This window comes from Portunus trituberculatus, chromosome 35 (genome assembly GCF_017591435.1).
Source record: "Portunus trituberculatus isolate SZX2019 chromosome 35, ASM1759143v1, whole genome shotgun sequence".
Taxonomy (NCBI): Eukaryota; Metazoa; Arthropoda; class Malacostraca; order Decapoda; family Portunidae; genus Portunus; species Portunus trituberculatus.
In genome coordinates, this window is record NC_059289.1 from 17386024 (window position 1) to 17396616 (window position 10593).

Genomic DNA, 10593 nt, shown 5'->3' on the forward strand with positions numbered 1-10593 from the left:
TTTTTTTTTTTTTTTCCTTCAATTGATGGAAATAATTCCTTGTGCACCACTATAATGTTTATATTTTTATAAAAAAATAAAATAAATAAATAAAATAATGAATACACTGAAAGTCGTATCGATTTCCAATACTACCACCTGCAGCCAACGTAATCAGGTGTTGTTTGCCCCACCCTTGGCATGTCAAGCTTTGATAGCTGGCAGCTGGCGTATCAAGAGGCTGCTGATGCAAATGCTACCGTGTGACTAAAGATTAGTAACACATAAGAAACTACTTCACAGCAAGTCTATTTCAATCAAACATTATCATGGTGCTCACTTCCTAGTACAATCACTATATGCTGTCTTCATTACATACTCAACTTGAAAAACATAAAAGAGAACAGAGGAACTAAGACAGCTTTAGCTATGGACAGAGTTGGAACAAGTATGTACAAATGTGCTGACATCCACATCAGTCTCCTTCTTGTGTGCCCTTTCCTTTTATTGTGATTTCACAGCAGAGGCAGTTAATAGTGGAACACTCTGGTGCTGACAAGTTACATTGACAGGAATCACAAGGAATGGTAGGACACCATTCACTACAATCTGAGCAGTCTTCACACACTTCACAGTTGCCACAGCTCACACAGCTACACCTCTGCAATTAATAAAAGAAGCAGAGAATGCAAATATGTAAAATAAAAGTAATGAAATCCATAGATTGAAAAGATAGGGAATTATTTAATACACCAAAAAAAATCAGTGGCAAATAGAGGAAAAGAATGAAGTCCACTTGGATGGCATAGGATTGATAGAAGCACATCTATGAAAAAGTAGGACCAGGCAATAAATGAATCAAAAGTGAAGGAAATTGAAATGTTTATGAAAGACAAAGAAATGACAAGGCTAATGGTAACATCTGTAAATATTACTTAGGAGAAATTATTTCAAAGTAGATCTAGCTCTGTGGGTATTATGTAATAATTTCCTTTTGTTAAAGATAATCGTGCTGTTGATGGGGAAAGAATTACCTGCATAACCATGGGAGTGAAATGACAAATGATATCGACTAAACAAATGTTGTTTCTTAAATAACAGAAAAGAACGACTAGTAATAATGTTTGTAGCATCTTCCTAAGCAATTCTAATATGTGCATGCCTTTGTTATTACTGTCATGCAAAATGCAATTCATTAGTCATGTATTTTAATCAAATAATAGCATAATTAATTTGAGCCAACTTTCTTTTATTTATATAAAAATTTCACCAGTACTGTAATTATCCTCTCTAGTATTTAATGGATCACTGCCATCATGGTTTCATGCACAAAGAGCTCCGACAGTAACAGAAAAGCACTGCCAAATATAATGCAATCAACAATGAGTAACAAAGAGACGAAGTAAAACTAGGGATGCAATACTATATACACTTCTAAACAAAATCAATAAATGCATTGGTTTAACATTAGTTTTTGCATTATCTTTATTATTTGTACTTTACATTATGTATTTGTACTGACTGTATCATCCTGTGACACATTCAAAGTTTTGTAACAAGTGCAACACAATATTGTCAGGTATTTAATTGAATTTAAGCCTTGTTCTAGTTAACCATTTCAATTCATAATACATCCCACCCTACTTGATGAATACAAAACCATTTTCCATTGAAATATATCATCAAATTTGGGAGGATGGCTATGTAGTACCATACTGAAGAGCAAACAACATACAATCCTATCTTTTTCTCGTTTTCTTTCACTTTAAGCAGTACAATGCCTAAAAATGAAAACCAATAATTCATCAGATAAAGACAAAGTCTCCTGACAATGTAAAGTGACACAGTAATACAGTTAAAAGTTCTCTGATCATAAAACTGGTAGAAACATATTTCAGGATATGTCTTACTCATGTAGATACAATCTATTGGAGAAAGTCATGGAATCAACTTTCTAAATAGTTCTCCAGAGTATGGACATTTATATCCCATGCTATGTACAACATCCTCATAAACCACATCACCTCAAACCAAGCCACTCATATATGGATAAGTCTCAGGATGGCAGAATAATATGTGAAAATAAATAATTTAAAAAGTAAAATAACTGAGGAAAAATTATATTGCTACCACTCCAGCATATATTCATGGTAATTCAATATGGTGATTGGCCTGACTCTGAGTGAAAGAAGAGTGTATATGTGAGATTATTATTTACCTTCCCTCTTTATTTTAGCTTTGTTATTTTATTTTTGACAGATTGATCAATAAATATCAAGAAAGATCAAGGAATATAATCAACCATAATTATCCAAGTAATTTACCAATAACTGTTCTGAAGACACCAAGTCACTATTTCATAAGCAACATATTAGTGAACTCTATGGGTTATATTCATGTACCTTCTTTTATCCATTAAAATCTAAAAGCAAAAGGTTGATAAAAATATACCATTAACACTCTCCTTCCATGAACTTAATTAAAAAGGAGTTAGGCATATAAAATATTTGCTGTGCATTAAAGGCAGTAGAAACATAAATTCTTAATGGGGATATGAAAAAATAACAATAAGCCTTTATTTGAGACATTCTTGAAAGTTATGGTCAACAAAAGAGCATTTTCAAAATGTAATGCTATATTGTACAATATGCAAAAACTTGGCATCTAAATAAATATGAAACATTTCTAAAGTTAGATGTAATAGCATACATGTTTATGAGGATAAACATGGATTACCGTCATCATTCCTGAGGCACCTGTGCGTGGCTGCTGCTAATTATATTTCAGATAATGAAAGGCTATTGAAATATTCATCAGACAATATTAATTTCATCACTAAGACAACCACATTGAACAGCAAACAACAATCATTTGCTGCTTCATTTGATATTATTTCTGTATTATAATAAAAACAAAGGTTTGTGTAATCTTATTGTATAAGCATGTAATTGTTTCTTTACCTGGTCAGCTGGACAGCAGTGGTCCATCATGGAGGCACAAGATGGCAGAGGGCCACAGTTACAGCAGGCCTGGGCACAGTGCAGGCCCAACTCAGCACAGCTGCAACAAGCCACATCAGGACATGGGCTGCCACACATTCCCTTCTTCAGTAAACACTGCCTGATACTTAACCCTGCAGACAAGTTTAAGAGTTTGTTGTCCCCACACATGACAAAAACTTAAATAATTTACAATACATCCACATCCCCCTCACCTCCTCCCACCAACCAACACTTAATATTAAAAATTCTTCTAAAATAATCCATCCTAGCCAGTGGGACTGTGCCTCCCCTCTCACTCCCCTGCTAGGACATTAACCTTACCCAACATAAACCTGACCTAATCTAACGAAACACCTAAAAAATTACACCGCTGGACTTGGAAAATCTTGAATTTCTGCCACACTCCAAAGTGCTATTCAGCCATACTACATGCGTGTCACGCAATTTCTCTACGTCTACGGCTAGGTCCTACATGATATGCGTTCTGTGCTTGTATTTGATGCGGCTGTATTACAAAATTTTACCAAAACTTTGTCTATGTATAATAGTCTGAAAGAAAATGCTGTAAAGCAATAACTGGATGTGGAAATAAACATAACCTGTATGTGCTATGATGTCAAAAGCAACCATACGAATTTATGATGATTTAACAATTTGATAGTAACTATGAATAATTGTAATTCGAAAATGCAGCAGCTATATTTGCGAATATCATAATATTTACCAATGATGACCACAGCCACATATGCCACTATGGCAATGCAGAATATAGCAGCGAGTGGGACATCCCAGGCGCCTTCAGAGAGCGGCACCTGCTTCACCCCCATCCAAGTGCTGCACAGGGAGGCCAAACATCTCATTATATCCTCAATGCCTCAATGGTTTCAGATTTATTATCAGAACATCGTATCTAAGCATAGTAAATAATGATTTACTTTAACTGAATCGTATACTGCTGGAATATAACGCGATGTTACACAGAAATATTAAAATATCAGTAGCTCACTTTGGTTTGTTTACCTTTTACCTCTGACGCTGCATGACGCGCCAGCTCGTATCCATGGCAACCTTCTGGCGCACAATTTAAACACCTGAGAGAGAGAGAGAGAGAGAGAGAGAGATTCATAAGCAATCACATTAATAAACTTTTCTGTAAGTGTGTGATGCATTTTTTAAAACATAATTATCTGTGATAATAGCCATGGAAAATAATGGGGTAGTCTTATTCCCTGCATATATGATGATTACAATAAAAGTTCTTCAGACTTTCGGTATTACTGCAGAGTTTCACCACAATCAGCTACGTGTTTTTTTACCCACCTCAAGAGGTAGAGCTCCTGATTACGAGTAATTTGAACCCCATATATACTAGGTGCAACCTTTTTGAATGGCGACACAGATTTTTAAAATCTAAGCGTGTTTTGGTGATTTGGTGATCAGCCGTGATACTTGCCTCCCGCATCAAACCCTGCCGCACACTGATGGTGTCATGCGCTCGCGGCGGCTCAGCGGGCTCCGTGACATACCATTGTCTGAGCATCCGCTTAATTGTTTACGCTGATTGGTTCTGTTCTTTGAAACTGAAGCGGCGGCCAATGAAAAAAAAAAGCATAATTATTTCCATCAATCACGACGGCCCCTGAGGTTTGGTTTAGTTAGGTTAGGTTTAGTTAGGTTAGGTTAGATTAGGTCTAGTTAGGTTAGGTTAGGTTACATTAGGTTTAGTTAGGTTAGGTTATTTTAGGTTTAGTTAGGTTAGGTTACATTAGGTTTAGTTAGGTTAGGTTAGGTCTAGTTAGGTTAGATTAGGTTGGGTTAGGTTACCTTAGGTTAGGTTCTTTTCTGGACGAAACTAATTTTTTCTGGTAGATTTCGGCTTGTTTTTAATTAATTTACCAGTTGTTTTTTTATGCAAATCATAATGTTTCGGGGCTGTAAAAAAAAAAAATTGGTCGATTTGCACCAAAAACAAGTGGTATTTTAATTAAAAGCAAGCCAAATTCTACCAGAAAAAAATAGTTTCGTCTAGAAAGGGCAAGGTGGTGAAACTCTGTAGGTTTACCGAAAATATTGGAGTAGTTTAATTCCCTGCATATATGATGATTACAATAAAAGTTCTTCAGACTTACATCTTTTATTCTATTAACAAGTTGAACAAGTTTTCTATCAATGTACTTGATAACACTAGTAGTATTCATCTTTGAGATAGTGAGGTCTGATGGTTCCATGTGCTGAGGGCATTCTTGTATGGTATGTTACCTATGGACTGTGCTGTTTGTGGAAGCCATCAGTACTTTTGTAGCAAGAACAGGTACATTTGTGGGTATTGGTGGGATGCTAGGTGGGATAATCCACATGGATAATAATATACTTGTGTTTTATCACTAAAAGATAGATCTTTCTATCATGAATAACAATCCTAATTATGAACATGTTAAACTAAACCTGAATTTAAAAGCACTGGGACTGGACATATAAGAAAAATGTGACTCATCATTACAATAACACTTCTTAGACTATGTTTATCATCTACATATTTTGACTCCCTCTTCCTTGAACCTTCCTAGAAGAAAGTCTATCCCCTTCTATCTACAGAATACATTTCATCCTTTTCTTTTGCTCTCATCTCAGCTTCTCTGCCTTGCAGATGCTGACATGATATATAATGTCAGCCTGTCATACTCTTGGAGCATAGGCAATGGGAATTGTAGTACAACCCAATCCATAACATCAATATATGGAATGGGATAGCTTCCTTTCTCCATTGCTTTAATTTTCCCAATCATTGCTGCCTAATACCCATTCTGGCCACATAAACCTAATCATTTCAGATATATCCTGAATTCCTGCACTGTAGGCATTACTGTCTGAACTACTGTCTTCATGGCTTGGTACATACTGCATTATTATTTTTTTTCCTTAACACTATATGACATTCCAGAAAACAAGGTCAAAATCAATATACCATGAGGTGCATGGAAGTGATGTAGCTTAACTCTGGAGGGATAAGATCAAGCCTGCAGAAATAACACACTGAGTAGCATATTACAATATCTAAAAGAAAGGGAATGAAAAGGAAGATCAACTAAAAACAGGTTCAGGTCACAACTTAGATCACTATGCTTCACAATACTGACAGACTTCAAGACATACTGGGAGCAATGTGGTGGTGCTTACAGACATGTGATTCTGAAAAAAATAAATAAATAAATAAAAAAAAAATAAATAAATAAATTAATTAATTAATTAATTAAAAAAAAAAAAAAAATGGAGGCATGACTGCATGAAGTCAGAAGTATGATGTAATGAGTGTGATGTGACATTGTGAATGTGTATCTTATGGCATGCAGGTAGTAATGAATGCAGTGTTGATCATCTGATGATCATGACAAACCATGAATAACTTCATGTAGTGATGACTGTGATTGTGGCTGTATTAAATCATAGACTTCTGTGTTTTGCATAAATATACTACATCACATAGTAGCAGAATCACAAAGTGTAAACAATGACAACCACTGACAGGGCCTGTTCCAACCTGTCACACTTAGACAATTCTATGTTCTATATGTGCCAATCACTTCAGTGTCAGAGCATTCACCCTGGTACTTAATCAATAATGAATGGTGGTGTCTGCAAACAGTATTGGGATTGGTAGATCTCTTTAGAGTTAACAGTAAAAATGTGATGACAGTGTACGTTCTACTTTAGATCATCACTGAACACTGTTTTTTGTACTATTTACCAAATCAAAGTTTACTTGAATTTTTTCGTAATTTTCAAATGTTATTGTAATATAGAGTCAATGCCAAATTAGATGTAAAATCTTCAACTCAAGGCAGATGAGTAAAACACACACACACACACACACACACATACACACACACACACACACAATGGAGTTTATAAAACTGAGAGAAAGGATAAGAAAAGTGGAAGAAAATGAAGTTAGGCTAAGAGCGGAAAACGAAAAACTAAAAAAGGAAGTAGCTAACTACAAGAAGCAGATGGAAGAAGGACTCGGTACAACCGAGAAAGAAAAGGAGAAGCTGAAAGATCTAGTAAACAAGGAAGAGGAAAGAGTACAGAACATGATTAAAAAAGAAGTACAAGCATGGAGAGTCCAAGATAAGAAAGATAAGGCCGATTTTCAGGAGGTGATTCAAGAACAACTTAAAGAAAAAGAAGAAAATATGACAAACAAAATGATAGGAGTCCTCAAGACAAAAGAAAATCTAGTTAGAGAAATTGCAGAAAAAAAGAAGAGTGTAGTCGTATTTGGAATAAAAGAAAAAATATAAAATATAGACCAAAAGAGAAAAGAAGAAATGAAATCAGTCAAAGACCTACTGAAGAATCTTAATGATGAAGATAGGCAGAACTTGGAAGAGGAAGTAGAAGAAATAAACAGAATGGGACCATATCAAGAAGGAAAACGAGACCAATTAAAATACTACTAAAATCACAAGCAGCAACAGAAGAAATATTATATAGAACAACAAAACTTAGAGAAACAGAAGGCTGCAAGGATATCTATATAAAGAAAAATAGAAATGAGGAAGAAAGGAAGAGATACAATGAACTGGCAGCAGCAGTAAGGAAAAGAATAATGAAAGGTCAGAAGAGGAGAAGGCATTTTTGGAGAATTCTAGGAGACAGGATAAGGAAATGGTATATAAAGGAGAAGGAAAAGAAAAAGTGGAACAAGTTTAACTAAAATGATAAAGGCAAAAGACTAAAAATGATGTATACGAACACAGACGGGTTTTATCAAGTAAATTAGAATTAAGAGATTACATAAGGAAAGAAAATCCAGATATTGTATGCCTGGCTGAAACAAAACTAAATGAGGCAATCATAATAGATTTGGATAATAGGTATAATGTATGGAGAAGAGACAGAGTGGGTAAAGGAGGAGGAGGAGTCATGATAATGTTAAGGAAGGAGATAGTGATCAACCAAGTGGAATGTGGGAAGGAAAAGCAGAAGTATTGTATATTAAGATGCATATTAATAAAAAGAGTTAACAATCATTGTAACATATGTGCCACCAAAACAAATTCATGGACCAATCAAGAATATAAAGACATGATAGATGACACAATAAGGAGTCTAATGAGAATCGTTAAAGAAAGGAGAAAAGTTATATTAGTAGGAGATTTCAACTGTAAAGAAGTGGACTGGGAAAATTATGAAAGTGGTATGGGGGAAGAAGCCTGGGGAGAAAGATTCTTGAACCTAATGATAGACAATATGATGGACCAGAGAGTAAAGGAATGCACAAGATTCAGAGGAAACGACGAGCTGGCGAGATTGGACCTAGTTTTTACAAGGGTATACAAATGAATGACGATATAAGATATAAGTGCCCATTGGGAAAGAGTGACCATGCAATATTAGAAATAGATATAGAAGAAGGAAAGGAAGATAGAGACGATTCATACAAAGGAGACCGATTAAATTACAGAAAGGCTGATATTGAGAATCTCAAGAACTATTTTAAAACGTAGACTGGGAGGAGATGGAAAACTCAGAGACAATGCAAGACAAATATAACTTATTTTTGGAAATATACAAAACAGGAGTCAGGAATATGTCCCAAAATATAGACCAAAAGAAGAAGGAAAGAAAGATTGGTTTAATGCAAGGTGTGCTAGGGCAAAGGAGAAAAGAGATGGAGCATGGAAAAGGTGGAGGAGAAATAGGAATCCAACAAACAAGGAAAACTTCAAGGCAGCGAGAAATGAATATGTTAAGGTGAGGAAGGAAGAGGAAAAGAACTTGAAAAGATATTGTCGAAAAATGTAAGGAGCAACCAAAATTGTTCTATAGATTCATAAATGGAAAAATTAGGCAAAAAGAAACAATAGAAAGGTTAAAAGGAGAGAACGGGATGGTGGAAGACCCAAAAGTATGGCAGAACTATTAAATAAAAATTCCAGGAGGTCTTTACTAAAGAATCCAAATTTGAGAGGCCACAGGGTAATAGAGAGACAATCTATATGAAAGAGATTAAAGTAACCAAGCTTGAAATAAAAGAGTTAATGAAGGAACTGGATGAAGAGAAGGCAATGGGACCGGATGAAGTCTCAGGCAGAATACTGAAAGAATGTAGGGAAGAACTAGCAAGTCCTATATACAACATCATAAAATGCTCAATAGAAAATGGAACAGTGCCAGTAGAATGGAAAAGAGCTGAGGTGGTTCCCATATATAAGAGCGGAAGGAAAGAAGAACCTTTAAATTACAGACCGGTATCACTAACTAGTGTAATATGCAAGATGTGTGAAAGAATAATAAAGAAACAATGGATCGAGTTCCTTGAAGACAACAAATTAATATCAAATAGCCAATTTGGTTTTAGAAAAGGACGGTCTTGTGTAACTAATTTATTGAGTTTCTATTCTAGAATAGTTGATAGAGTACAAGAGAGAGAGGATGGGTTGACTGCATCTATTTGGATTTAAAAAAGGCGTTTGACAAAGTGCCACACGCAAGATTACTGTGGAAGTTAGAGGAGAAGGGTGGCTTAAAAGGAAGCACATTGAGATGGATAGAAAATTATTTGAGGGGGAGAGAAATAAGGACGGTAGTTAAAGATATGAAGTCCAAGTGGAGAGCAGTAGAAAGCGGAGTGCCACAGGGGTCAGTATTGGCACCAATACTTTTCCTCATTTATATTAATGACATGCCAGAAGGAGTGAACAGCTACATAAATTTGTTTTGGATGATACGAAACTGTGCAGAGTTATAAAGCAAAAGGAGGATTGTGAAATACTGCAAGAAGACCTAAATAAGATCTGGGAATGGAGTAAGAAGTGGGAAATGGAATTCAATGTGAACAAAAGCCATGTCATGGAAATGGGAAAGAGTGAAAGACGACCTGTGGGAATCTATAAGATGGGAGATGGAGTAGAACTGGAGAAAGTAAAAAGGAAAAGGACTTAGGAGTGACGATGGAAGAAAACAATCAACCAGTAAGCCATATTGATAGAATTTTTAGAGAAACATATAATTTGCTAAGGAATATTGGAGTAGCATTTCACTACATGGACAAAGAAATGATGAAGAAATTGATAAATACTATAATAAGACCCAGATTGGAATATGCAGGAGTAGTGTGGACCCCTCATAAAAGAAACACATAAGAAAATTGGAGAGCTACAAAAATGGCTACAAGAATGGTCCCAGAACTTGAAGGGATGACATATGAGGAGAGACTAAAGGCTATGGATCTACCAACCTTGGAACAAAGAAGGAGAGAGGAGACCTGATACAAGTCTATAAATTGATCAACGGAATGGACCAAGTGGATAATGAGAAACTGATCCTGAGAGAAGAATATGACACCAAGCACAAGATCGCATAGTAAAAAGCTGAGAAAGGAAGATGTCTGAGAGATATAAAAAAATATAGTTTCCCGCAGAGATGTATTGAGACGTGGAACAGTTTAGATGAAGAAGTAGTGTCTGCAACGAGTGTGCACACTTTTAAAGTAAGATTGGATAAGTGTAGATATGGAGACGGGGCCACACGAGCATAAAGCCCAGGCCCTGTAAAACTACAACTAGGTAAATACAACTAGGTAAATACACACACAGGATAAGGAAAT

At 35.6% G+C, this 10593-nt stretch overlaps 1 protein-coding gene across 1 annotated transcript; it reads right to left on the minus strand.

The window, feature by feature from the left end:
- Nucleotides 1-271: 271 nt before the first annotated feature.
- LOC123513221 (keratin-associated protein 5-2-like) lies at nt 272-4065 on the minus strand. Its single transcript, XM_045270286.1, has 4 exons — nt 4002-4065; nt 3706-3815; nt 2940-3112; nt 272-640 (listed from the first exon to the last, which is right to left on the minus strand). The coding sequence occupies exons 2-4, from the start codon at nt 3806-3808 to the stop codon at nt 455-457; spliced, it is 462 nt and encodes a 153-aa protein (XP_045126221.1). The 5' UTR covers nt 3809-3815; nt 4002-4065; the 3' UTR covers nt 272-454.
- Between the last annotated feature and the right edge of the window lie 6528 nt (nt 4066-10593).

Excerpts from the sequence above, each read along its gene's own strand:
- LOC123513221 (XM_045270286.1), bottom strand. The coding sequence starts at position 3,808 with ATGGGGGTGAAGCAGGTGCCGCTCTCTGAAGGCGCCTGGGATGTCCCA. Across the intron at positions 3,113-3,705 it reads TGTGGCTGTGGTCATCATTG|GGTTAAGTATCAGGCAGTGT; the intron begins GTAAATATTATG and ends ACTTGTCTGCAG. Across the intron at positions 641-2,939 it reads ACTGCTGTCCAGCTGACCAG|AGGTGTAGCTGTGTGAGCTG; the intron begins GTAAAGAAACAA and ends TATTAATTGCAG.